The sequence below is a fragment of the Meles meles genome, chromosome 6, assembly GCF_922984935.1.
Source record: "Meles meles chromosome 6, mMelMel3.1 paternal haplotype, whole genome shotgun sequence".
NCBI classification, from domain to species: domain Eukaryota; kingdom Metazoa; phylum Chordata; class Mammalia; order Carnivora; family Mustelidae; genus Meles; species Meles meles.
Genome location: NC_060071.1, coordinates 34,291,716 through 34,319,637, shown reverse-complemented (window position 1 = coordinate 34,319,637; position 27,922 = coordinate 34,291,716). Strand labels below are relative to the sequence as shown.

General features: G+C 55.8%; 1 protein-coding gene across 1 annotated transcript in view; it reads left to right on the top strand.

Moving 5' to 3' along the window:
• CCDC33 (coiled-coil domain containing 33) overlaps positions 1–27,922 on the top strand; it is a 101,284-nt gene that overhangs the window by 56,928 nt on the left and 16,434 nt on the right. Inside the window, exon 13 of the mRNA XM_046007110.1 lies at positions 6,229–6,423. Coding sequence (XP_045863066.1) covers positions 6,229–6,423 — 195 coding nt within the window. The remainder of the gene's footprint in view (positions 1–6,228; positions 6,424–27,922) is intronic.

Sequence of the window (27,922 nt, the reverse complement as noted above, 5' to 3'; positions counted from 1 at the left end):
GTCCCACCTTTGTCATCCACAGAAAGGGGCTGTGATCCTTACCAGCAAGGAAGGTAGTGAAAATGGAATGAAGGAGCCTGGGTGAGGGCCCAGCCCAGTGTAGTTGCTGACAAACGTGCTGAACTCGTCAGACAGGAGGACAGGGCTCCTGGGGGAGGGGAACAATGGAGACTTGCTAATCCATCACTCAGCACCCGCCCCTCGTGACAGCTGCTCCACCAGACTCACATCCATAAGGACATCAGGAGGCCTTGTCAAGAGCTGAAGACAAACATCACCAGCCCCACATTCGGTCTCACTGCAATTTTTCAGGGAATAAAGAAACGGAGAAGAGACAGACAGTCATCTCTCTGGAGGCCAGATTTGCTGAAGTGTCCCCAGTGTACCCTGCCTTAAGCTGTGGAGGAGAAGCGAAGACCTGCTTCCTGCCCTGTGAGTGGGCAGGGCTGGACCAGGAGCCATACCGCAGGCTCATTCCAGATGCCTCACCCACCGCAGGACTCTGCTGCCTTGAGAATGTGAGCCTGTGACTCCCAGCCAGAGATGGAATGTTTTGAGTCAGGATACAGAGATGGCTAAGGAAGCTGGATGTCTTGGCCCACCCTGGCCTGCTCTGCTCTCCTGTGAGCCCAATGCACGACTGGTGGATTGAAGAAGGGGGAGGGGAGAAAAGAGGGCAAAACTTCCAGACAAAATTATTCAGAAAGTGGGGGCTGCTCTTGGGTTTTCCCCATCTCAAAGCCACACTACCATAGCCAAACCAGATGCATCCCAGCTCCACCCAACGTCATTCAGGCATGAAGTCATTAGCCTTTCTTTGGATCCCTAACCTGTGCCAACAGTAAGCACCCTGACAGATCATTACCACCCATCTTACTAAGTTCTGGCTGAAGTGCATTGAGCATACAAAGGTCAGGGGAAGAGTCACAGAGAAGAATGGTTTAAACTCTGCCTCAAAGAATGGCTTAAAAATTGGCAAAGCAAGAGTGATTCAGGCAGAAGGAATCACAGGTGCAAAGGCACGGAGGCATGACGGTATCTGAAGCATGTGGGACATATGGTGGCTGTTGTGGGCAGTGAGACTGGAGACTTAGCCTACACCATGGAGGGCCTGTATGCCAGGATGCAGGGTTTAGACTTTACTGGTGTTTCGCAGTGATTCGAAGCTAAGGAAGATCTTTGGGCAGCAGTAAGATGTGATCTGATCTTTATGTTGGAAAGCTTTCTCAAGGGGTAAATGGGCAGACCCAATGGGAAAGATGAAATGCAGAGAGCCCAGATTCCAAACTAACAATAATGAGCCCACAGAATGTCCAGTGAGCTGTGGGCAGGGCTCTATTTAATACTCAAGTCCTTGCCAGAATTGTTAAATATCCTTATCACTGGCACCCCTCCCCTGATCCCGCAACTTGCTTTTAGATTAACCTCCTGAAAACCATTTTCTGGAGAATGAATTATGGCCCCAATGAGGATTAACACTCAGACCCTTCTTTGCTGGCAGAGACTCAGAGCTTCAGACCCCAGTGCAGCTGCAAGACGGTGCAGGATGCCAATAATGAGGCTTGTGATATGCATGGGATGCAGTAAGCCCTCTTGGAGGGCCGGGTTTTCCAAGCCTAACCTTCAGCTGAAGAGATAAGAACCTACAACTGGGGCCACAGGAAATGACAAAGCAGTAACTGATCAGGGAGCTGCTGCACAGGGCTCATTATGGTGCTTGCCAGCGGGAGAGACACCCTTATCAGGGAGAAAATTGCATCAGGCCTCCTGAATTACTAGCGATTGAAAGCAGATTTCTTGGGACGCACTTTGTTAGATACCTAATGAGCGGGATACAGGCGGGCAGAGCCCAAGGCCGGCGGGGCGGGGGACAAATGTCTTTGTTAAACAGAATTTGTCAGTTTCCGCTTCAGGTTCCCTGGGGAGGGTTCAGGGCCAGCTAATTGAATTAAGAGCATGTGCGCTCCAGCTAGAAGGCTCAGGGCGGGGCGAGAGGCAGGCAGGCCAGAAGGCGGGCGCTTTCAGCACCAAGGACAGCAGCTGCATCCTGGCTCGCCTGTAATTGCCAGGGCAGGCTGGAACTGTTGCATTTTGCATGATGAGGGATCTAGGGGATGGAGTGGGTAGAAGGGAGGCAGAAGATGTTAGGGGAGGAGGAGGAAACAGGTGACCCAAGAAGCCTCGAGCCTGTGATGCTATTGGCCTGGTCTGTCTCAACAGACCCTCCTCTGCTGGCAACAGCCAGGGCTGAGAGGCATGAGGAAGGGGAGTCTTCTCTCCACCATGACACTCACGTGGTATGGGGCAGCTGCAGCAGCACAAGGAGTGGTGGGCTGCGCAGCGAGTCTGAACCAGTACATGGCTATGCATTGCTTTGAGCTTTCAAAGTAGGTCTCCAATTATAGCCCTAATAAAGCAGGACATGCTGTAGCCACGGAACCAGAATGAGGGGCCACTTATCAGCCCCAAGCTGCCTCAGCCAGCAGGGCAAGGCCTGCCAAATAGAAAAGCAAATAACTAGGCATGCGGGGTGGGCTAGCAGCCTCCACCCCCCACCTGGAAGAAGAGGAGAGCTAGGTAAGCCTGGGCTTAAATAGGGAGGAGTTAGTCCCTAAGGCCCTACCCTCTCCTCATCCTCATTTTAGCATTATTCCCCTCTGCCATCCTCCACCCTGACCGCCCACCATTTCGAGCAGCCTGGCCCCCTCCTAAGCTCCAGACAAGCTCCTTTCCCATGAGAAGCAAGGACAAGAGGGACAATTGCTTCCCCACAACGTGAGCAGACTGAAGCTGAGCAGTCTGAGTAGGCAGTGTTAAGGAGAAATGAGGCACTGTGTAGGGTATTGGGAACCTCCTGCTGCCACTTACCTCATATGACAAGAGCCACTGCCTCTGAACACTGTTCTTCCCTTTGGGGCTTCTACCATTTGGGAATCTAAAGATTATTCTGTAAAAGTCACCCGCTCGCTTGCCCCAACTCCCAGACCAAGACGGATCCTGGCAAAGTTGATTAGAGCAGCTGATTAGAATAGTGGGCAGGAGTCCTGCAAGGATGGGTGTGGGAGGTGGAGGGTACTAGTGTGAAGCAGCTGTGGGATAATGTGCCAGCCATGGAGAGGGCAGAGCAGAGTAGATCCTCTCAGTCTGGCAGGGGCCGCAGGAAGAGTACCTGCGGATAGGAAGGGCAGAAGAGTTGCCATCCACAACCTATCTTTCCTTCCCTCCTCCTGAGAACATCCTCCCCCACAACCTGCCTACCAGAGACTGACAAGGTGAAGTCTCTGGTCTGGACTGAGGGGTCAGTGTCATTTTAATTTTATCTTTGTGATGAAAAATTAATTATAATAAATTTCAGAATCCACATAAAAGTACCTGGTGAGTGGATGTGAGGATGATCTGGCTGCAACATCTGTCACTCCAGTGATCATCAGGATTGGTTCAGCTGACCTGGCTGGCTAGGCAGGTGTCCCCTTCCTCCCTCACCACTCCACATGCATCCCTCCCAAAGCTGTGCTCTCTAGATGGAGGAAGACTGTTCTTCTATCAAGGGTGTATAGTAGCTGCCCTGCCCAGCTAGCACTTCCCAATAAGCTCTCAGGGTTCAGTCATAGAGGAACATAGGCTAGCCAAGCTTCCAAGACTCCAGACACCTCTAAATGAAGCACCACATGTGACAGTCTGTCTGTCTTTTGGAAAAAAAAAAAATATTTTAAGTACCTGATAAGTACCCAGCTTTGATCAGGGGTCCAGTACATGTCAGCTCTGGGTCACTGAGTTTACACAGCTGGTGCTTGGTCCATACAGGGTAGATGTGAGGGAGACAGGCAATGGGGGAAGAGACTCCCTTTGCAGTGTGTCCCCGCTTTCAGAGCTGATGGGGCACCTCTGGAGATCTCTCCCTTGATTTCATTACTTCCACTTCCTCCCCTAACTGGATTAGATGGCAGTCTATGAAATTCAGGGCAGCGAGATTGGCTTTCTGCCTGGAAATGAGGAGAGATGTCATTACAGGTCCTGAATCAGCATCTTACCCCAGTCCCAGGGGCCAGCTGGTCAATGGGGAGATCATCTTTGCCCTGGCTAGCTGTTCTTTCCTTTATTCTGTCCTGTATCCATCTACCCACACATCTGAAAGTGCAGAGACAACAAAACAACCCCAAAGCATCTGATTCAAATGGTATACAGAGGCACTGGGGTGTTCAGTGGGGAGATTCACAATGACTCTCATCCTCCCTAACCCATAGCCACTGGGAGAGGCAGGTGAGAGAGATAGCCAGGCCTAAAGTCCAGGGACAAAACAGGCCCAGGAGTTTTGGTTATGAAGTACAGTAAGTGCCCAGATCAGCCTCAAGGTCACCAATGCTTCACTCTTATCATTCCAAAAATCTTCGTATATTGCTTTCTCTTTGGAATTATCTGTCCTTGCACCCATCTGACAGGGTAGGTGGGAGATGAGGCAGACTGGACTGGATTCTTCTGTCCTTGCATGACCATTACTCACTCTACCGACACAAGCCTGAAAAAAACTTAATGTTAATGAATTTCTGCATACCAAATTTTATTTTTTTAATTTACTTCTTTTATTAGAGAGAGAGAGAGAGAGCAGGGGGAGGAGGGAAACAGGGAAAGGGAGAGAATCTCAAGCAGACTCCCTACCTAGCCTGCAGCCCAACGCGGGGCTCCATCTCACGACCCTGAGATCATGACCTGAGCCGAAACCAAGAGTCCGACGCTTAACTGACTGAGCCACCTAGGTACCCCTAGGAACTTCTGCAGACAAAATTTTATCACGAAAAGGGAATAAAGGAATCATTATGGGAAGGAGCCAAGTGGTAAAGTGAAGGGTCCTTATCCTGATTCATCCGGTTCGTATGTGTGGGTTTTTATAGAAAGAGTGTCACTTTAAGGGAGGCCCGCCCGTGCTTGTTCTTCCTCTGTTTGTTCAGGGTCAGACATTCAGGCACCTCTAACCCCGAGCATATCCTGTGCTGGTTGGCACTGTGCCCGTTGTTCTATTTACTTCTAGCACAGATGGTGGCATGTTTATCCGCTATGTGGCCAAGACAGAATTCCAACAACTGATATAGGGGAGAAGCGGGTCATCCTGGAGGTCCCTACAGCCTTTGAACAACATACACGTGTTAGGGCTAACCATGGGTTTCCAAGAGAGTTTTAGACTAATCTCTCCTCTGAGGGAGCATCACACATGTCCCTAAGCCCAGGAAACATAAAATTTGGGCAGAAAAAAGAAATGGCAATTGAGCTTAGGATTAGACAACAGTGTGAGAACAGAGAGAGTCAGCTGCTGGGCTGGAAGATCCCAGAAAAGCTTTGAGCAAGTGTGGGTGGGGGAAATCGAGATTTCCTGGAGATGCTGGTATCTGAGTGAGGTTGAGCTCTAGATTGGCAGAGGTGAGAGCTGCAGTCATGCCAAGGGGAGAATGGGAGAGGAAAAATAACCTGGAAGGACAGGGGGGAGGTCCAGCAGAGCGGAGAGGGAGGAGACTGTTTAACAGGTGATAGGTGGGAAGCTAAAGGCAGACGTGGAATGGAAAAGAAATCTTCCCAGCAAAGGGTGTCAGAGGAGAATGGCGATGTTCAAGGATGATGTTCCTGCACCAAATGTGAGAGGCCTGGATGGCACAGTTGGGTTATTCCTGCGACAAATAGTTACCGAGCACATACAATGAGGCAGACACTGGGGATAAACAAAGTCTCTGCTGACATGTCACTTACATTTTAGTGTGGGGATGAGAGGGAAGCACACAGTAAACAAGCAAAAATCAGTTTTTTCAAGTTTAACTTTCTGGTAGAGTTAAGTACTATGAACAGTAAAAAGCGATAATGTGAATAGAGCATATATTAGAGAAGAGGTGACTTTAGAGAGGGTGGGCCTCTCTCTTGAAGGCCAGAGCCTCTCTGGGAAGAATATGTCTGGGCAGAAATCTGAATGATGAGAAGAGGACAGCCATGGAAAGACCCATGAGTCTATCTGGGCAGAGAGCACAGCAGAGGGAAAGGCCTTGAGGCAGGAGAGGTTCGCTCCTAGGAGGAATACCAAGGACAGTGTGGTAAGGCCCCAGGGAGTGAGGGGGCAGGTGGTAGACAGGGGCCAGGCATGCCGGACCTCCTGAGCTACGAAGAGGAGAGGCTTGGGAGTTGGGGGGACATCTAGAAAGGACATCTGTGGTAGAAAGACAGAAATTTCTTTGCACCTTCTCTTCCCAGAAGCCAGAAGACTTTTTGACTCCAAACAGCAGCCAGGTTCTGCCCATCCTGGACCCCAAGATCTTAGATGAGAAGCTGGGTACCATCCGTGAGTCCTGGTCCAAGGCCACGGTGAGCTCTAGTATGGACTCCAGCCCATCTGCCTCTCAGGAAACGGACATAGAGCCTCAGGTACCCAAGATGTCCCATGAAATGGTGAGTGTCTCCACCCAGTGCTGGGAGGGCCAGAGCGGTGATAGGGGTCACAGGGAAGGGCTTTGACTGTCACCTGGTTCACTCCTCTAGTGGCAAGGAGACCTCCCTTCAGGAACCCTCTGTATGTGACTTACCCCCAAGATAACCTGGTGGAAGGTGTGGATTCTTCATTTTACAGAGTTTCTTCACCTTTTGAATGGAACTCCCATTCAATTTCCTTCCAAGGAAACCCTTGGAACACTTGTTAAGACAGGGGTCCATTGACTTAAGCAGGGATCAGCCCAGAACTTTCTCAGGGGCATGTCCTCCGGGTAAGGGGATGCCCCTCTGAGTCATTAGTTCTAACTTCTTGAAGAGGAGTTTGGGGCTCAAAGAGAAGAGGACACCATCTTTGGTCACAGGGTCTGCGTCCTTGGTCATGAAATTTGCAGTTGATCAGATACTGGGAAAGGGTTGGTGAAGTTGGCCAAAGTGGTGGCTTACTTTGGTGAGGGGTCAGTGCTGACTTCTGGTCCCTTAATGCAGAGAGGTATAGAGCAGGCCACCAAAAGACTACCCAGTCGAAGTCGCCACTTGGGGTACCACGGGTGGATTCATGTATGGCTTCCTCCCTTCCTCCACAGCAGATCCCATGGGGAACTCTGATCAGAAAGATCCTGAGGAAAGGCCCCAGCCAAGGCCACCGTCCCCTGGGGAAGCCCTGGGACTCCCCCTCTCAGGACCTGCCCCTCTCCACCGACAACCTCCTCATCTTCCCCTGGCACTTCTGCACCTTTCTGGAACACGTCCCGTCTGATGATTAGGAAGGGTTGCTCTCTGCTGGGTGTGCCCGGATGCTCCCACAGGGACTGCCCCTGCCCACCCTGGCACAGGAGCCAGAACACCCGTGGGCCACCTTCTGACACTCCCTTCTCTCACTTCTGCCCCTTGGGAAAGCAGCATTCAGGGCTCACCTGCCAGCTCGGCTCTCAACCGGGTTGAAAATAAATATGGAGACCTTGTCTTTGGAGACTTTGGCAGCATGACTAGTGCCTGTGGCCAGTCTCTGTCCTCTCTTCAGCATTCAAATGTAAGAGATGGCACTGGCCTGCTCAGGGGCGCCAAGAGCAGGGACTGTTCTTGAGCAAGAGGCCAAATAACCATTGTGAGTCACAGAGGGGAGGACAAGAAAAAAGTCGCTGTAAGGGCACTAAGACAAGATTCTGGAAGGTTCTGAGCACGTACAAGGAGGCTTAGGACTCCCCTATACCCACAGCCTATCAGGGTGGCTGTGAGTTGGGCACATGTGTACAGGGAAGTGTGCCCCTTCTGGAAATCTTCCAGCACTCCCTTTGGTGGGCTGGTCCCTCTACCCTCCCCCTTGCTGTGCACCTGGCAAGATGGTGGTAAATACTGGGCCGTGTGATGGAACGCCTGGCTGGACAGCAAGGCCATCAGAAAGAACCTTAGAGGGCGTCTAGTCCAATCTCCTAATTTGATGAAGGATGGCAATGAGGAGGCCTCGAGGTGGGGTGACCCTGCCCAAGGCCTCCTGATGCCACTGTCCCATGCTGCCTTGCTCATAACCAGATGAAAACAGGTAGCTGCAGAGCCCTGTATGCCCATCCCTGCACTGTTCGGCCAACCTGACTCCACTGGGTCCGTCAGACGCCCATGCTGTGTTCAGTACACCGGGACTGCCCTTCTCCCTTGCCCCTCACAGCCTGTGTCAGACCCAGCCCATCCCCTCCTGCTGCCTGACTCTTGGTTCCACTCCGTTTTCCCTCCCAACCCTGCCTTCAGTCCCATCATTTGTCCCTTCCTCCCTCCCTCCCTCCCTCTCTCTCACTCGGTGTGTGTGTGTGTGTGTCTCTCTCTCTCTCTCTCTTTCTCCCTTGGCTCAGATTTACCATCTGGCTTTTCCCACTTCTGATTCTGTGCCCTAGTTTGGTCCTGGAGACCCAGCCCCCAGCTCCAGCTCCTACCCGCTTGCCAGAGCCTGCAAGGACCGGGGCAGGACCCAGACACCCACATGGCCAGCAGACCCCCGTCCCAAGCAAGAGAACGTGGGTGGGTATCAACAATGGGCAGTTCAATGAAATCACAGGTAGCTGTGTAGCTATGGGTCACTGTTCCATAGCAACCGCACAAAATTACATAGCAATCGACAAGCTCACGCAAACAGGAGACAAAGTGACAAGCACTAGAATGCTGCCAGGGAGCAGCAGACTGTAGTTACAGAACAATAGAGGAGTCCAGCCATACACGCTCTCCCCCAGCACTGGACGATAGGACACGCAAACACGGACCATGGGCGTGAACATACGTGTAGTGTGCAAGCCACAGACAGAGTCACAGAATAAGAGAAGAGACTCGAGCAGCCCTGGAACACATCTGGGTGGCAGCGGCTCCAGGCACCATCACGGTGGGTGGCTCCTGGGAGGCTGGGGGGAAGTGGCAGTGGGTCCCCGGTGACATGACGGTGGTTGAGTGGCGAGCCAGCGATGACCTGCCTCCCTCCTCTCTCCGCCTGTGTGTTCAGGCTGTTAGCCTCTCAGCAGCTCCGGATTCCTGGAGTGTGTCTGTCTAGGAGCATGGTCCCCAGAGCCAGAGAAACAGTTTTACTTCTGAGTCCCTCCAGAGCCTGCTCTGGCTTAAGAGGAAATGGAACAATTTCTGGAGGAAGGAGCACCTTGGGAAAGGAGAAGGGAGTGGAGGGGACGAGGGGTCTGTGCCCTCTCTGCCTGGAGGCCGCAGAGGCTCCCCGCTGCCCCAGGGCCTGCCAGTCTCAGCCCCATAGCCCCAACAAGCCCCAGCAGTCTCCCTTTCCCTAGTGTACCCTTGGGTCCGCCTTCACACCCAGCAGCAATCCATCTCGGACTGGTTTTAACACACGCCTTTCAGGTGCCACTTTGTCCACGTGGTGCAAAGCTCCTGTCCTGAGTGGGTTCCCTGAGACCGGGATTCCCACGCCGTGGCCTTGGGTCAGGTGCAGGGCTTGGCAGGGCTTGGCAGGGCTGGAGGAAGCCTCCACTTCCCTTCTGAACAGCCCAGGAAGGCATTTTTGGAAGACGTGGGCTTTTGAGTGTGAAGAGTGCGACATGAAGAGTCCTCTTGAACTTGGTAACTCCCAAACATTAAACAACTTGTAAGCATTGCCCTTCACCCCCAGACCCCACCCCCTCCCCAAGCCCGCCTCACGCTGAGCCAAGCAACTTCAAGAGTGGGGAAGATGAGGGGCTGGTTCCATTCACAGAGAACTTATAAACCACCTGCCCTGGGCCAGGATTCCGCACCACCCCCCAACCCTGCCTGCTCCCTGGCAGCAGCCGGCGACCTTAGCAATTCTTCCAGCCTTCCCGAAAACCAGAACCCCACCCCCACCCCGGCCAGGTGCCCAGTGCTGTGTCCAGCTGTGCAGGGGGGGAGGGTGAGGGAGGAAGAGGCCAAGGCCCTGAGCCCTGGAGGTTCTTAGCCGGCAGGAGCAAGCCACACTCCAGGAAGTAACAGAGCGACATAGAACGGCACGCAGGAAATATTTGGCAAGGGATAAATGGCAAAAGGGCCTGGCCCAGACCATTTATCTTCTGAAGTGTCACGCTCACCCTGTGTTGCTGGGAATACCTAGTGAGCCCTCAGTAGAGAGAGAGGAGCAAGGAAGCCTTCCTGGAGGAGGCAGAAGTACTATTCAAGACTTGTGCATTCAGTGTTGTTTGTAGTGCAGAAATTCCAGAACAGGATCTTCGTCCTCTTCTCTCTGGCTCCCTCCCTCCATTCACCACGCCTTGTTTTCCCTCTCTCTCTCCCTCTCTCTCTCTCTCTCTTTCTGTGTCTCTCTCTCCCCACCCCCCATGTATGCCTCTCCCTGCTTCTGCCTTTCTTTGGTTTTCTCAATTTTTCTAAGTCTCTGGCTTTCTCTCTCTCTCTGACTCCCTCTGTTTCCCTCCCTCCCTCCCTCCTTCTTTCCCTCCCATGCTCAGAGGAGATTTGTGGCAGACCAGAGGCCCTCATACCAGCAGATGAATAATTGACAAGGGTTGTTTAAAGATTCAGTGGAGTTTTTCCAACCTCCCCACACTGGAATAACTCATTTCTTTCATTCTCTCTTTGAAAGCCTTTCCCCCCATCCATCTCTCCCCTTCCTTGTCCCCACATGCCTGCCCCCCCCCCAGCACAGCTTTCCTCTCTCTCCCTTTCTTAAGTCTGCCAGACCCCAGAATGATCCCTTGATCCGCATTTCTTTAACTCCACTTCCCCCTCGCACCACCCCTTAACCTCTCCTAAGGGTGGTGGGTTGAATTCAGCTCCTCCAGATGCCGTTTCCCCAAGAAAGAGGGCCGCATTTCATGGGCGAGGAGAAGAAGGAAGGCCCGGGGAACTGACCCCTCTCAGATCGCACAGTAGCAAGGTGGGGTTGGGACCCCCAGAGGGCAGGCCTCCCAGCCCAGGGACCCCCCCACCCCACCCCACCCCCCAGGCAGGTGGAGAGGGACTGGCTCTGTTTCACCTTCCCAGGATGGTTCTGAGCACCGTGTCCCTGAGCTTCATAACACAGGAGAGCTGCTTACCCTGCTCTAACTGCCCTGTAGGGCTAGATGGAACCAAGGAGGGGCTTCATAAAGGGGCGGGGGACGGGTGGTGTCGCAGACATTCCTGGGAGTATAGTCCTGGTCCCTGCCTGGAGGGCCCAAGGGTCCCCAGCCATCCCTGTTTGCCCACGACCAAGGGGTCTCTGAGCCGTGGGGACTTGCAGTGGTAAACCTGAGACAGACTCAGGCAAACTAGGAGGAGGGTCTCCCTGCGTGGCGTGGGCCCTCCCCTCTCCAGCCCTGCTCCCTTGGTGTTGCCACAACCCTCAGCCACCCGGCACACACCCTCTTCCCACCCAGCCCTGCTCCACACCGGCCCCTGCTCTCACCACCTCTCTGTAGTGACCTTGAACTCCCTTTCCGTCTCTGGGCCCCAGTTCCTTCCTCTGTCAGCCGAGGAAGTTGGAGCAGATATCCTGCTGTGACCAGAGCCTTGGTCCTGCCCTCACGCCCCTGCCCGGGATGAGGTCCACGGGCTGGTGAAGCTGAGCAGCTCAGGGCAGGCCCCGCTCCCCAGGCACCACCTGGTGGCAGGTGACAGGTCCTGCTTGCAACCTGGCGACTTGCAGGAATGGCCATCTGGGATGATGGGGTCCCAAAGTCCAGGACCCTGGGGTTAGCCCCCACGAGCCACAGGGACACTAACTCCAACCTGGGAGAGTGGTCCCCACCAGGGGGTCCTGATACTTGGGACCACAAGGGCCAGAGAAAACAGGAAAATCAGAGTGAGACAGGGAGAGAGAACTTACCTCAAGAGCCTCCAACCAGAAGCACCTGACTCAGTGTCCTGTCCCGGCCTCCCCACACAAACCACCAGACACATTCCTGGAACATGGCTGTCACCTTATTCCTCTCGCTATAGCCCCTCAGCGTCCGTAGTCCCCTGCTCCACTGCCCAGTGCCCGCAGCCTCCCGTTTGCCAGGTCTGCCTTCTGTCTTCTGTCCCATCACCTCTGCAAGCCCCCCTGTCCTTCCATCTGGCCAGAGGCCCAAGAACGGACATATGCTCATCACATAAGCACCTGACCACACTCACCCACACCAGCCCTCCCCAGCTCGTCCCCTGAACTCCTGCAGCCTCCCAGCTCTGAGCCCAGGGGCTGGCACTAGGGGGAGGGGCCATCCTAAACACAGATCTTGGAGTATGTCCCTGTCACAGCTAGCTACCGGACTCGCTGAGCCCCTCAACCGCTCCTGACTCGGTCCTTCTCTTCTTCCACCAGTTCTTACACATACGGAGAGAGAGAAAGAGGGCAAGCTCACAAGTGTTTGAGGAAGGGAGGGAGGGGAGAAAGGTAGGAAAGATGCAATAAGGAGACCCTCATCAGGTGCCCTGTTCTCCAAACCCCCCACGACCCTTCCTCCCCTTCTCTTGTGAAGCCCTAGCAGACTTCGGTCTCCACCACTCAAGAGCTGTGTGACCTTGGAAAAGTCACGCCACCTCTCTGGGTCTCTCTCCTCATTGTTAAGTGGAGGGAATGCTCTCCCCTATGCCCCTCCTAAGGCCACAAGGAGGATTAACAAGAGCAGATGGCCCTGTGCTGGAAACCTAAGGGCTCTCCACTGTGTGCGAGGCTTAGGACTGGTCACAGAGCTCATGGGTCCTTCGAGATTGAGGGGGAAGCAGGGGTTGGGGGAAGCGCGAGTCCTACAGACATCCGCCCTCTGACCCTGTCTCCAGATGGGCCGTCCCCAGACCCCTGGCCCACTCCTCTCCCCTCCTTGCCCCCACCCTCCAAGTCTCTGGTGGGCCATTCTCCTCCCCCATCCATCACCTGGGACTAAAGAGATTAATAAACAAGACTCATAACTCAGCGGCTGGGATGCGGCAGATATTTACGGCTCCGTTTCAATTTGCAGAGAGATTAAGTGTTTGTCGATTTATTGTGTCTTGGTGTATGTGAGCGCTGAGCAAGGCCCCCCACAGGCCAGCCGCCCTCCCCCACTCCACATACTCACACACTTGAGGGCATACCACCCCCCCCTCGGTCCCTGGAGCAGGCAGGGAGCCCAGAGCTGCACAGCTCTGGAAAGCCACTGGCTCTGGAAAGCCACTGGAGTGGACCTGTCTTCCTGATCAACTTGACCAGAGAGGCAAGTGACCTTGGCCCCAGGAGCGGGCCCCCAACAGGGTTATTAGACAAGATGGGGGGTACCATCCTTAGACGATTCTGAGGGTCCTTCCTGGCCTTCCTCTATACTCATTTCTCCCCATGGGACAAGGGTCCATGGGGCTGGGTAAGTGTGCCCTAGAGCTCAAGGTCCACAATTCTAGATCACTTTCTGGGTATCCAACACCCCAGGATTCCCTGCTCAGATGGACCTGAGCCTGTTCTTGAGAACCATGCAGGCCACCCCAGAGTGGAGTACTTTCAGGGAGAAGCCTGGCTAGGTGCAGGGGGTGGGAGGGAGGGTGGCGCAGGGGGTGGGAGAGAGGGTGGCACACGCTGAGAGCCTCTTCTCTTATGCCCCTGTCCCAGGCCCCACAGATATTAGGGATCAGATCTGGAAGGGGAGGCACATGTCCGTCTGAAGAGAAAGACCCCCAGCCCAGCTGGGGAGGAGTCTGCAGGGGCCAAGGGACTGAGACAGCCTGGGGAGACTGGTGGGAAAGGGGGCACCAGCCCCAAGGGCTGCCCCAAGTAGGAGAATGCTTAAGGAGCCAAGAAGGGGGGCACAGAGAACAAATGTCAAGTGCTTCCCCACCCCCACGGACCTCGAGCTGCCTCTGTCTCCCATGCTGACTTTGCAGTCTGGCAGAGGCATTCATTCATTCATTCGTTCAGCCAGCTTTCTGCGCAGGTGCCGTGTCACACCCTGTCACCGCACCCTGCAGAGCCCTCTCAGCTGTGCAGGTGATAGAGAGTTCAGTCCTGTCTCCACCACTCAAGAACCGTGTGACCTTGGGTAAATCACTCCACCTCTCTGGGCCTGCCTCTTCCACTGAGTTGAGGGAATACTCTCCCTGTACCCAAATGTTGAGGCTTTGGAGAGAATTAACAAGAGAGTGGATGGCAGTGCTGAGGAAACCGAGGGTGCCTCTCCCCTTTGCAGGAGGCATATTAATAGTCGTGGTGTTCATGGGCCCTTCAAGCTGAGGAAAGGGCAGGGAAGGGGGGAGCAGCATACTTCACCCAGGCCTCCCCCTCTGACCCTTCTCCGGAAGCACATCCCCAAGCTCAGAGACAGTGACAAAAGGTAACTCCCTACAAAAGTCCCTGTCCTGAGGAAGCCCCAGTTCAGGAGGAAAGACACATCGGGGATCTGTGCAGGAGGATGACCAGAACTGGGGTGCAATCTGCTCAAGGGATTATGGGGGCAGAGGGAAAAGCATCCCTAACCCTAACCCCTACCCCACCCTGCCCCAGATTTCAATCATCAGTGGTGGTTGCCATGAAAGCCGTGACAGATCTTGGATTTGTTGGTAGAAAAGAAGTATAGGTTAGTGAACTTGTTCCTATAAGAGGAATCTGTTGAGTTGAGATTACCTGTGTGTCTGTGTGTCCGTCTGCCTCCATACCTCTCTCCCAGGTGGGACAATGTTGGCCTAGGGTCTCACCAAGAGACATTGTGGGGGGTCCTCAAGCTATCCCTTCCTTCCAGGCTAGTCCTCAAGATAGGACCTCAGTTTCTTTTTCTGTAAAATGGGGAAAATGTATTCCAGCAGTGAGAGATGAGGAAGTCTTAGGGTGTGGAGGTGAGAACTTTTGAAGGAATAGATGGGACAGAGGGTTGGCCAAATCTGGGTCTGCCCCCAAGCACCTAAAGATCGGGCTGAGAAGGGATGTGGGTGAGGGGCCCACTGGAGCAGAGCCCCACCCCCACCTCCCAGAGGAGGAAGAAAATTAACAGCCAAGGGCACATGGGCTGAGAGGGGCACCTAGAGACCTGGGTCCGGTTCTGACTCTGCCTCTGATCTGAGCAGCTGGCCCACCAGCACCCCTCCCCTCTCTCGGCCCCAGCCTCCCCTCTCTGCAATGAGGGGCCTGGTCTTGATGATTTCCTCTTTCATCGGGCAAACAAAGCAGATATAGGTAGGATGACCTCTGGTTCCACTCCGTAGGGAGTCGGCGGGCACCACGCTCTATCACTGCCCATCTCAGCTCCCAATTAAGCACTGGGTGGGTGGGGCAGAGACACAGCTCTCTCAGTAAATAAAGCCCAGATCATGAGGCCATAATTTGCTGAGGTATTAAAGCATCTACTGGTGAGGTGAGGGGGACTACAGAACCGGGGTGACACCTGGGAAGTGGGGCCCATTCCTTCTGCAGACTGCCGGCTTAGCCCCCCTTTTGATAACACCAGTTATATCCACCCATCCTTGGTGCGCTCTTACTTTGCTCCCAGAACTTTCATCATCATCTCATTTCCTCCTTGCACCAACCTAATGAAGGACAGACAGTAATCATCCCACTTTATGATTAGAGAAAGTGCAGGAAACTCAGTAGCCCTTCCAGGACCCTAGGGCGAGACTGAGGGGGAACACTCATTGGTCCAGCACAGGTATGGGGTCTGAGGGCCCCTGTTCCTGCTCCGGCAGCTGCCTTGGCCAGGCCTCATGACTCGAAAGTCAACAGCCTGCTGAGCTCAACTCACCGCGTTCCCAGTCCATCTGTCTGGGTGGGAGGGCTGCCTCAGTTTGCCAGCAGGTAAAACACCCCGAAACAGAGCTCTGGGGCTGCAGGTCTCTTCCCCAGGCCCACCCCAAACCTTTAAGAGTATAGGCAGAGAGGTCCTAAGCACCATCTATCTGAACTCCACATAACTGAAAAGTCATCAATTAAGCCATAGCTAACAAACAATTACATTCTCTTCTTCCTTCGCAAATACACCTTATTAACCACCTCCAAGAATTCCCCAATTCCGCATTGGATCCTGGCAACATGGGGGAGAGCAGCTCCCAGCCCCTGCCCCTAGACCCCCATATCCTAGGAGACGTCCCCTTTACCTCTAACCGGGCTGTTTCCATCCCATATCTTAAGGGCCCAGTGACCATGTGAGACCTTTCACGCAGCCCTCAGGAAGACAGGCCCTGGGATAGGAGGGAACTCCAGAGTTCCAGGTTGCAGGGCTGTGGTCTGGAAGGGTGCTTGGGCTCTGGCTTGGTGCAGCTCCTTGGCCCTACCAAGTCCTCAGCTGTGGGGAAAGTGGTAGCCCTGGTATGGCAAGAGCAGGACCCTCTAACACACCGGGCCCAAGACAGGGTCCCTGCTTGTCCAAGGCTAAGGGCAGAATAGCCCTTCCCCCAGCGCAGTGACTCTGTTAGGCTCCTGAGCTCCAATTAAATGCTTTTCAGTACAATCCAATTTCCTCCTGACATGAACTAGAAAAGCCCAGTCTGTGCACACGCGCGTGCGCAGGCATACACACACACACACACACACACACACACACACACAATACATTTGGTGTTAAATATCCAATCAGCTCCAAAGATAATAGAGAAGGGCCAGTTCACTCCCAGTTTAATCAGATAAAATGCCCATTCAACGGCTCCTGCCAGCAGCGGAGGTCCCCTCCTCCAGCCCACCAGGACTAAGTGGAGGGGGCCGGCAGGAGGGGCTGCAGGAGAGGGGCCCGGGCCAGAGTGGAGGGGGAGCTGTGGGGAGGAGAACGGGGCTGAGTAGGTGGGCTGTGCCTTTAAATCTTCAAGGAGGGGGGACCGCGGTGCCCACGGGGGACTAATTATCCTTCAGCCTTTAGCCAGCTCTTATTCAAACAGACAAAAGGGGGGCTCTGGCAGCCCCAATGGCGTTAAGCCTTTGCAGCAGGTTTTTCACTCTCAGATATGCAAATCCACCAGGGCAGGGTGGACCCTAGGGATGGCTGAATAGTGGTCTGGGGATCCGGGAGGGCTGGCAAGGGCAAGGGCCTGGCGGCTGGACCCCCACTTCCAGAGGACAGTTTTGGGAGACTAGAGGTATCTCACTCTCCCTCCTCTGGCTGTGTGGGGAGCCCTGCTTCACAATGGGGGAGAGCCTTATGGAGGCCAAGAAGAAGGTCCTTTCCGCTCCTTCGGTGGGGGGCTCCCTCAGCAAGCTGGCTCAGAGACCAGGAGCTGACAACTCAGATGGGGCCGTCCTGCGCTCTTGGCCCCCTCCAGTCTAGGACATAGCCAGCAGGTAACCTATCCAGAGCATAAATCTAGGTGTTGCTCTTCCCCAAAACCTGTCTGTGGCTCCCTCACCTGCGGCATGAGTCCCTCAGCCTAGTGGCCCCTGTGACCTCTGAAGCCTGTGCCCCCACCCAGAATAGTCTACCCACGCCTAACCCTGATGGTATCCGCTCACAGTTTCAAGCCTTGGCTCCTCTCCTCTGCCTTCCTTATGTCTCCTCCCGCACCCCCACTCTAGGTTCCTGGCACACATAGATGCTCAGTACACATGTCCAAGAAATGCATAAAGTGCCCCTTCCCAGGTAACCACACAACCCAGGGAGAGGTCAGGTCTGGATTAGAGATGGGAAGTTTACTTTCCACTCAGCTCCCAGCCAGCAAGGAGCTCAGTTTTTCCAGCTGGGAAATGGGATGGTGTAGGCTGGCTGCCAAAATCCCAGTGGCGCCTGGAGAGGACTCTCTGAGTGGTGAAGGGCCTTCAGCGTCTTATCATTTGCAGCAAGGTGAAGAGGATAGTGTAGGGGAGAGAGCAGTTAACAGAGACCAGATTCCATCTCTCTCCGTCCCTCCAAGACCCTCCTATCAGACAACCTCCCTTGGGGAGTCCATTCCCACTCTGTATGGGTCTCTGTCCTACCTCTCCAAGTCTTCTTCCTGGTTGAGAATTTCACTGCCATCTTGGCAAGAGGGGCCTGGGGCCTTGGCCTTAAAAGTGGGAGGGGAGGGGCACCTGGGTGGCTCAGCGGATTAAGCCGCTGCCTTTGGCTCAGGTCATGATCCCAGGGTCCTGGGATCGAGCCCCACATCGGGCTCTCTGCTCAGCCCCTGCTCAGTGGGGAGCCTGCTTCCCTCCCTCTCTCTGCCTGCCTCTCTGCCTACTTGTGATCTGCCTGTCTGTCAAATAAATAAATAAAATCTTTAAAAAAAAAAAAGAGAAAAACTGGGAGGGGAGCTTAAAAAACTCTGGGAAGCAGGTCCTGAGGCAGGAGTAAGGATGGGCTTTAGTGTGGAAAGTCTGGCTAATCAGGATTAGATCCTGAGGCTGAAGCCTGGGCCTGAAGTGGGCAGGGGCACAGGCACCCCAGGAGACTGAGTTGGTGGTGGGGGGAACCCCCAGGCAATGGGAGAGCCCCCTCCCCTCATGGCTGCCTGTGTTGTGACTGGGCCCAGGACGATTCATGGGAGAGAATGAGTCATGAGGAGGAAAGTAGCCAGGAGAGGCCACGTGACCAGCCAGGTGAGAAGAAGAATTTTTGTGAGGGACCAACAGCCATGAGGCTCCATCTCCAAAGGCAACAGGTAACACAGGGGTATCCAGAAGCACTGCCCAAGAGTCTGAAAGCAAAGACACTCTGCAAAGCCTGGCAGAAATGGAGTATAGTTTCTAGCAACTCAGGACGTGGGAGAATGTGCTTGCCAAGGCTGGAGGCAGGAGGGACAAACCAGCCAGAAAAGGTCCCCAGCCAGTGAGGATGGGGGATGAGGAGAGGACATAATAGCCCCTAAGAACGAATCTAGATGGGATTGGAGAGGCAGAGGCAAAGTAGGTGTTCCCCCAGGGACGGGGACCTACACACGTTCAAACCCCAGGCACCTTCAAGGAATGCCCAGCCATGCCCTCCTCCCCTCCAGAACACCCCTGGGAGGCTGCTCCATCTAGCTCACCAGACAGCACATTTGGAGCAGAAGACCCTCTCTTTCCACTGACTATCCCAGTGCTGGCTTTCCAGGGACTAAGGCGACCGCTGAGAAAGAGGGAGCTCCAACTCCCCAGTCCCTCGCTCCGCTCAAGATTGTCTCAGCCTCCTTGGATCCCTCCCGATCCCCAGATGTCCCCAGAGCCTCGGGCTCCTTCCCCCACGGAGACCTGGCAGGTGGTGGCCCCCAGAACCTCTCCCCTTCCCCGCCAGAAACCCTGGGGCTTAAGGAGAGGACAGAGAATGAAGCATGGGGCACTCCCACCTCCACAGAAACGATGAAAGGGGTGGGGATTGAAAATAGCTTAGAATTCACACCTGGAGAACACAAGAACCTAAAGAAACAGCCCAATGTCTTGCATTCCTAATCCCATCCAGCTGAAGACCGCCGAGAACACACCTATAATCAAACGGAGTTGGGTTTATTGCTTCCCGGTGGCCAAGGGGTGGGGGTGGTAGGAGACAGCAGGCAGGGTGTGCTGGGAAGGACAGAAGGGACTCAGCTCAAGTCAAGTGGTTTGGGGGAAGGTTCGAGGACACAGGGTTTGGCTCTGGTTGGATGCTCTCAGGAGGGGAGCTAATTCTCATCCAGAAGGCAGGAGAGACAGAACGGGGCTAAAACTGTCCTTGGTGAAGAAGCAGCAGGCACTCAGTCTGGCCAGGGAAGGCTGCTGTCTGGTCATTTCTGTGGTTTGAACAATGTTCATGTTTTATCTGTGTTCAGACAGGACCACAGGGCGGCCTTATTGTGGTCTTGCTCCCTTCTGGTCAGAAAGTGGCTTTCTTTGAGTTACACCTGGGTGTTCTCCGTCGGCTGAGTGATCGACTCTTGATCTCAGCTCCAGTCTTGATCTCAGGGTCGTGAGTTCAGGCCCCACATTGGGCTCCATGCTGGGTATAGGACATACTTAAATTTTAAAAAATGAAGAAGAAGAAGAAAGGTGCTTTCTCTGATGCTGTGAAGTGTAGTCCAGGCCAGCTCCTGGCCCCTGAGGCTGCGTTGCTCTCCCTCGGGAGCTGCTGGCAGGGTGAGCGGGGAGAGAGGGAATGGGCGTGTGTTATCCACACACCAGCGTCAGGCACTGTGCTCGACCCTAGACAGACTCTGCCCTCCTAACCTTCACCCCAGCCCTCTCCTCACTGTACAGCTGATGAAACTGAGGCTCAGAGGGGCAAAGCGCTCTCCAGCAACAACCCTAACAGGGAAAACCGGAAGGTAACTCCGCGTTCCCTGGGTCCGACCTAAGTCTTCACCCGTGTGCCCTTGGCCTGGAGGCTGAGCTCCACCGGCTCCGCAGGACACAGGACTCTAACTTGTGCCCCCCCACCCCCACGCATCCCAGCGGGGCATCTCTTGCTGCCCAGGCTCAGCCCAGCTGTCACAGGCCGGCCACGGTGTCAATAGCCACCCGGCTGGTCCCCTGCGCCTAGAGGTGTGAGGGGTAATGAGGCCCCGTAATTAAGGTTCCTGGCGATGCGGCCTGGAGATTTATAGACAGGCTTTGTCAATAAGTGTTCTCTGGCTGCGGAGCCAGGGAGACATCGATAAGTGCTCGTTACGGCTTCTCCCCCTCCCTGCCCTGCCCCCCCCAACCCTCTCCCGGGCCTGTCAGGCCGCCTGTTCACAGCGCCTATGTACACAGGCTTCGCTCAATTAATTTGCACTTGTTGGCACCATCTGTTCTTTTCCTGTGTCCTTATCAGGCGTGTGTGGGTCCTGCATCCTTCTCAGCTGTGCTCCAGAGCAGGGACAAGGCACCCGCCCTCAGACCAGGGCTCCTCAGGGTGGGGCACTGTCTCCTCCCTCAGGCTAGGACGCCTGAAGTTGCGGCCAAGACTTCCTCTTCCTTCATCTTCCTTCTACACCCTTTCCTCCTCACCCTGGGGAGCTATGCTCGGGCTGAGACCCTGGGAGAATCCCTGCAAGCTTGACCCCACTGGGCAGGACCTTGACCTCCAGAGAAAGCCCCCAGACCCTAGTCAAGCCGTCTCCTGGCAGGCTGGCTGCCCCTGGGGCCTGAGAGCCAAGGGCTCTGGTTCTGGTCCCGGCTTTGGCTCCTACAGCTTGAGGTTGGGAAGGTGCCTGTTCCAAGAACAGTGACATCACTGAGTCACAGGGTTGGAGGGGGCTCTTGAGTAGGGTGGGTCTGGAGGTCTAGACTTGGGCAGTCACCAGAGCAGGGTCGGCATGGCCTGGTGGCCCCAGGATGCCAGGCAGATGGCCCAACCAGACAACTGAGAAAAGGCAGCATCCTAACAATGCCTGCCCTTGGCCATCTCCCCGGCCCAAGGCTCTTGGCAGCCGACATCCCAACCCTGCTCCTCTCAGAGCTGCCCTAGCCTCCAGAAGGGTCTCAGCACCTTCCAGCTCTGCTGGACTGTGCCTCCAGTCCTCGGCACTGATTTTCCAGATGGCCTGGCTTTCCCAACCCCGGGGGGATGACTGTCAAGCTGGCTGTGCCATGACCGTGCTGTGGGGTGCTGCACAACCTCTCGCCCTCACTGGGCTCTGGGGGCCTCACGCTGAGCATGCTCGCAAGGAAACCAGGCCTTATCCTGGGAGTTATCTTTGGAAATTCATAGTCAGTGTCTAGCTCCAGCCCAGCCCACCTCCGTTGACCATAACCTGCTCCACGATTGGGCCCTGGCCTGGCATTCAATGCCCCTGCAGCCACACCAGCTTCATCTCCCACCACCTATCCTCACTGTCTGTCTACAGTTCCCCCAGGTGCCAGGCTGCTTCTAACCATCATGACTTTGCCCCTGCCAGGGGCACCATCTGGTACTCAAATGGGGCTACTAGAGAGTGTGTGTGTTGCCTGGAGGGCCCCCAGCACCCTTGGTCTGGGTTGGGGGAAAGGCAGCACTCACGGTCCCGCAAAAATGGAGGTGCCCCCCATTGCTCTGGCTGCCCACCCATAGAGTCATGGAAGTCTCAGGCAGACAGGTGACTCATTAGGACCACACGCAGCGCGGTACTGGGGAGGCACCCAAGGAGGGGGTTTTACCCAGCTCCCTGCCCACCGCCCCCGGTCGGCCCCTGCCCTGGGCCCATCCCAGGAACCCATGAGGCTTCTGCCACAGATGGCTCCAAGTATCCTGCCCAGGCCCCGGTGGGGGGTGGGGGGGCGGTGACTGGGATTTGCCAGGGCTGGTGGGAGGGGTGGGGATTGGGCTCAGGCCTGCCAAAGTGTTTCAGGCCCACTGGTGGCATCTCTGCCAGGAGATGGTCTTAGAAATGGGGACTCAGGCTCGCCAGGCACATGCCGCCATCTCAGGTATGTGCCAGGCACATACCGGCATCTCAGGCCGCACACGGCCCACGTGCAGGGAGGGACCCAGAACCCTGGGTGCCCATCCTTGGCTGGAGCAGAGGCTCACAGCTAGACTGGGTGCAGAGAAATCTGACAGTATCGCAGAAACGTTATGGACCATCTCAGTCCCGGTTTCTTCTCCCCTCCCATGTGCCAGAGCTCTCTTGCAAGGAAGAACTGTGTTCAGAACAGCCTCGAAATGTAGGCGCCAGGTCTGGACCCTCCACGTGCTGGGGGAGCACTGTGGCTAATGGGGACCGATGGCTGTGTGCCCTGTCCTGAGTTCTCAGCAGCCTTAGTGAGGTACAGGAAGGCCAGTTGCGGACAGGAGGGCCAGCCAGGGGCTCTGAGCAGGGAGTGAAGAATGTGGACTCACGAACCAGCTTCTCCCACTGAGGCAAGTGCCCTGCCCCCTTCCTGCCTCACTCTCCTCCCCTGTAGAGTGGGCCCAGTGGCGGCCGCTTCGTTGAGTTACGGGAGGCATGAAATTAGATGGATCTGTGTAACATATCTAGAACAGCGCCTGCCCACGGCCAGCTCTTGGGTCACTAGCTGACTGATGCAGGCTCTAGAAAGTCAGAAAAGAAAGCCCTCATCCCTTCTAGCCCAGGAAAGAGAGAAAAGCTTTTGTCTGGAGGTGGCTCTGAAGAACGGATCTGCAGAGACAGGGTGAGGGCGCCCCTGTTCTGTCGGTGGCGGAACTGCACCACCTCTGCTCTTCACCCCCACCAGGAGCTGGGAGACTGAAGGAGGGTGGGGCAGGGATCACAATGGACCTTGACCGCCAAGTGGGGTGAATAACCCCCCCCAACGCGCCACCAGGAGCCTCTGTGCTCCCCTCTTCCTGCTCCCCACCCAAACTAAGGCCTGCCCTGCTTCCTGGACCCCATGGAATGTGGTCCTCCACCCCACAAAGAGCCCCAATCTTGACATAGCAGCTGTCTGCTTGTCTCACTGTGGGGCGGGGGGGCTCTTTCACCCATTTTATAGAAGAAGTATAGATCAGGCAGGTCCCCGTGAGACTTCAAGGGGCAGGCTCAACCCTTCCAGAATGGCATCCCCTCCCTCTCAGCAACCCCCCCCCCACTTGCTCTGTGTCCACTGATAGACCCCCAGAGGGTTCTGGGGGCCCCTCCTGCCTCCCACCAGAGCAGGGTTGGAAGACGCCCATGTCTGGGGCCTGGCTGAGCACGGCCAATGCTTCCACGTGGTACATTATTGATGGTGCTTCTAATTGTGCGTTTCCCAAAGTCTACAGGCCTTTGATGAAAAATTCATGGCACGCCCGAGGATGGGAGCAGATTCAATCGATTGGCAGCGCAGCGGGTTCAGGAGCGCCGGGCCCCTCTCTGTGAGGGGGTAGCTGTGCAGGCAGGTGGGGAGGGGGCATCCGTGTGGCACAGCCTTGATCGCCGGCTTCCGGCCCCAGGTCTTGGGATGGGAGGGGCACATACAGCAGAATACAGCAGCCCCTCTCCCCGGGGCAAGATCAGGAAGGCGTAGGCACCCATCGGGGATGCCATCTGGGTGGCTGGAGCCATCCAGAGAGGATGGCCAATTGCCATCATGAGCCTCGTTTTCATTTTGGAGGACGATCGACCCTCCAGAGCCCTCAGGAGTCACACAGAGGTGGGAGTGACATTCCCAGAGCCATTCATGCACTGGGTACTCTGCTTGGAGCTTTACACCCACAAGTTCGTCAAACTTCGCACAGCTCTAGGACACAGGGGAGGTCAGGCTTTCCATCTTACTCCATGAAACTGGCTCAGAGAGGTTCGGGACCGCCCTGACCAACATCACACAGATAATGAGGAGCCGAGCGGCGACTGGAACCCGGCACTAATGGGAACCTGGCACTCGGGGCCCCCTGTCTTTCTCCTGCTCCTGGCTGGCTCTGGTCTGAGCCGCAAAGCAGCTCAGGGCTTGTCATGTCTGATTTTCCCTATTATATAGAGAAAGACACCCCATTAAGAACAAGGATCTCTCCAGGATCTCCAAGTGAATTAAGTGAAAACAGAGGCCTGCCCGTGAGAAGAGTAAGGGCCCCCCTGTGCCACTAACCGAGGCCAGAGGCCCCCTACACATGCAGAGTCCTGAGCTAACACCCAGCAGCCAGAGCTAAGGGGCTCCTTAGACCAGGGTGGAGACTTGGAAACAGGTCAAACTGTCTGTCCTGGACTGTCCAATCAGGGGTGATGATTGTGCCACTGGTGAGGCCCCAGAAAACCCTGGCATTCACTCATCTGTTCACTAAGGAGGTGAAGAGAGCCCCGGCTCTGTGCAGGCACTTAGCCGGGTGTAGCTGGGGTGCCTATCAGGAAGGGCTTTGGGGCTAGGCTGGCCTGAGACAGACAGTCTGGACCCAACACAGTCAGGGAAAAGCCAGCCAAACCCCTCCGCGCCCTCAGAGGGGGTCTCTGCACCCCAGGCCAAGGGTGGCTAAGACAGATGGCTGCCTTAGTGACCAGGGCCGTTTCTAGGTGGCGGGCTGCTCTGTTTGGGTTTGTTTTCCCTTTGCTTCCCAGTGAGTTCCTTTTAAAAACATCCACCCATGTCTCCACTGAACTAAAGGGAAAGGAATTTGTCCAGACCATCAGGAAAGCGGAGATGAGAAGGCCCCGGGGGGCAGGCATGGGGCCCTAGGCTGTGCTGTCCAGCTGCGAGAGGAGCCCAGCCCAGGGTGTGGAGGGGAGATTGCTGAGCGGGTGGGGCTGGAGGAGCAGAGAGAGGGGAGACAGATGGGGAGAAGAAGGGGGAGACTGAGGTGTAGCTACAGGGTGGGCTGGGGCGGAGGGCTGCTGACACGGGGTCTGGGGGAGACAGAAGGCCAGAGCCCTTGGTGCCTTGCCCCTTCCTGGGCTCCCGGCCCCACAGCCCTCCCAGGCCCTGCCATCTCCTTGCAGTTCTGTGGCCAAGGAATGAGCCTAGCCTGACGCCAGGCTCCCCACCCAGATGCTCCCCACCCTGGAACAAAGGGAAAGTGGCCCCTCGAGTCTGCCTGCTCCAGCTCAGGGCTGGGCTCAGTCACCAGGCAGTGACTTGTTGTAGCAACCGTCCCAAGGGACCTATCCCAGGGAACAGGACAGCCAGCAAGAAAGATGGGGGAGCCAGAGTCCCCATCCCCTCCAGCTCCCAAGTCTGCCCCAGGCCTGCCAGAGGGCCGCTCTGTAAGTTTGCCTTCATACCCACGGGTTCCGGGAGGAAGGGTTGGCTCACCTCGCAGGCAGGTGTGCTGAGGTGTGTTGTCTGGCAACCGGCAGAAGTGATCCCAGAAGATCTGGCCCGCAGGCAGTGGCCCCCACAGGCCCATGGCCACAGGAATCTTCCACAGGGCACCCAGCCTCAGCCCCCGCCACCTGAGCCCACACCCAGGAACTCAGAAAGGGAAGAGAGGAGGGCCTTAAGGTGCTCATTGTCTCCTGTGAACCCAGGCCCTGGCTCTGGCCTCTTGGAGGGCCAGCCCGGCATCCTAGAAAGTACCTGGGCCTGGGCTAGCTCAGGTGGGTCAGGCAGAGAAGTCTTGCGGGTTGGGCACAGCTTACGAGGGCTGTGAAGGAGAGGGGGTGAGGGAGATAGGGGCGTGGGAGAGGAAGTGGATACGCCCCTGGCCAGAGGCCCTGGGTCAGTGACAACACCTTCTCATTTGGACCCCAGTCACCAAAGCATTTGCTTCTCCTCTGTGGCAAGAGGCGGTGGCAACCACGCCCTCAGCCAGAACCATCACCCCAGCTTGCAGATGAGAAGGCCCAGAGTGGGCAAGGGCCTTGCTTAAAGTTATACAACAGCTGTGGGCAGAGGCTGGATTAGAACCCAGGATCCTAGACTGTAGCCAGGACTTGCCCCTGCCCCACCCACAAGGGACGTTCAAGGGCAGCAAAGCTCTAACCAGAGAGGATTATGGCAGGAGGTGACCAGTGGGGTCAGGGATTCTTTATGGAAGAATAAGCAGAGGCCAGAGCTGGGGTCTAGCCCCTCACCAGCCCCCTGAGCACCTGGCCCTGTACATCCTTTGGCTGGAAGCAAGGGCCAGCCCCAAGCTGAGTCCAGGAGAGGAAGGACTCTGAGCCATAGACCAGAGGAGGAGTGATCCTTGGCTGGGCATGGTGTGGTACAGGCGGTCTTCTTGGAGGAGGGCCCAGGATAGAGCCTTGAAGGTGGGGCAGGATTCTGGGAAGCTTGGGAGGGGGAAACAGGAATAGAAAGCAAGAGCATCCTCCCAGAAGCCCCTCCCCCAGGCCAGCCCCACCCCCAGCCCCATTGTCTGGACCCAGCCCAATTAGCCCCCCTGGCTCCTGCGGGGGCCAATTAGGCTGGGGCTGGGGTCAGCACTGGCCAAGGCCTCGCTACCCCTCCCCACCCCTCTGAGCTTCACTATGCTAAGCACAAAAGGCACCGTCTCTGAGGCAGCAGAAAGGGAAATAAAGAACAGAAGGAAGAGAAAATGCACTCCTTTTGTTTCTTTGCTGTAACCTTGAGCTGAACAAAGAAGCGACTGCCTCCCCGTCAGGAACCTGTTTTAAACAGCAATTTGCATAGAGTTGCTTGTGGTTTGGAGATTCAGCTGACATTCAAGGGGCATGGGGAGCAGGGATCTTGGGGTGAGCTTGGCGCTGGCTCTAGGACCTTCTGTAGCTCTGGACTGCCCTCGATCCAGAGGCAGAGCCCTCCCCCCGCTGCCCACCCCCTAAACCTCCTGAGTGGTGGCAGGTGAAGTGGTCCTCCCGACTCCCACAGGCGACCCCCCACCCCGCACCCCTGCACCCTTGCCCCTTGCTTTCTGCCAAGCCACGCCCACCCGCCCGCCTGTGCAGCCTGGAGTCCAGCCCGGAGTCCAGCCCCTCCCACTTGGCCATGCCCTTGCTGCCTGACCTCTGGTGGGCCAGCCCCAGCCTCATATGCCCTCCAGCCAATGGGGCTCTCAGATCTCCCTGACCGTCCCTCTGGTGGTGATGAGGTTCAAGAAAGTATGAGGGAAAGGAAGAGCCTGTGCTGGTGGCAACAAGGTTCTGCAGTCACACTGCTGTCACACTTGTCCCACACCCACTCTGCTGGGTGGCCAGTGGCCAAAGTCTGAGAGGTCATAGATTTTTGAGGCATGACCCTGGGTGTACCTGTGCGTGAGGGGCTATTTGGTCAGCCTGAGCCTGAGCCCTGGGAGAGGGCCTTCCCCTTTCAGCAGGTGCTTAACACAAACCCCTCTCCCCCCACCCTTCAGGCCCTGCCTCCTGGCCACAGCCCCCCAGAACTGGGCCCTTGCTCAGAGTTCTGATCTCGGGGAACTGGGAAAGGCCAGCAACAATCCACACAGGCTGGGTGTATCCATTTTCTTTTAAAGAAATGAGGCTAATTCCCATTAAAGGTATTGCATAGGTAAGACTGGCCAAGAGTGGCCTCTCACTTCCTGAGGGGAACTGGAGGAGTTCTGTCCCTCAGAGGACGGCAGATCTGGCTGGAGCAGTGTCCTTGGCCACCAGTCTTTGGGGACCTGCCTGGCCCTCCTTCCCCATCTCGCGGCAGCGACCAGAATCTACAGAGAGGAGGGGAGGCTCTTCTGTGCTCCCAGGGTCCCCCAGGAGCAAAAGGAGAGTGTGTTGCTGGTCCCTGGTAGGAAGAGGAATCCCAGTCTAGTGGAAGAGGATCAGGAATGGCTTCTTGGCAGAGGTCACAAGGCTTTAGAGATGGAGAGGGGCCCAGGAAGGCTGGCCCATGATCAGAGTGGCCATGGCCAATTCCTGAAGGGAGTCTAATTTTGTTGGGACAGATGGCCTTGAAATTCAGACCTGGCAGTTTATCACGAGGGCATGT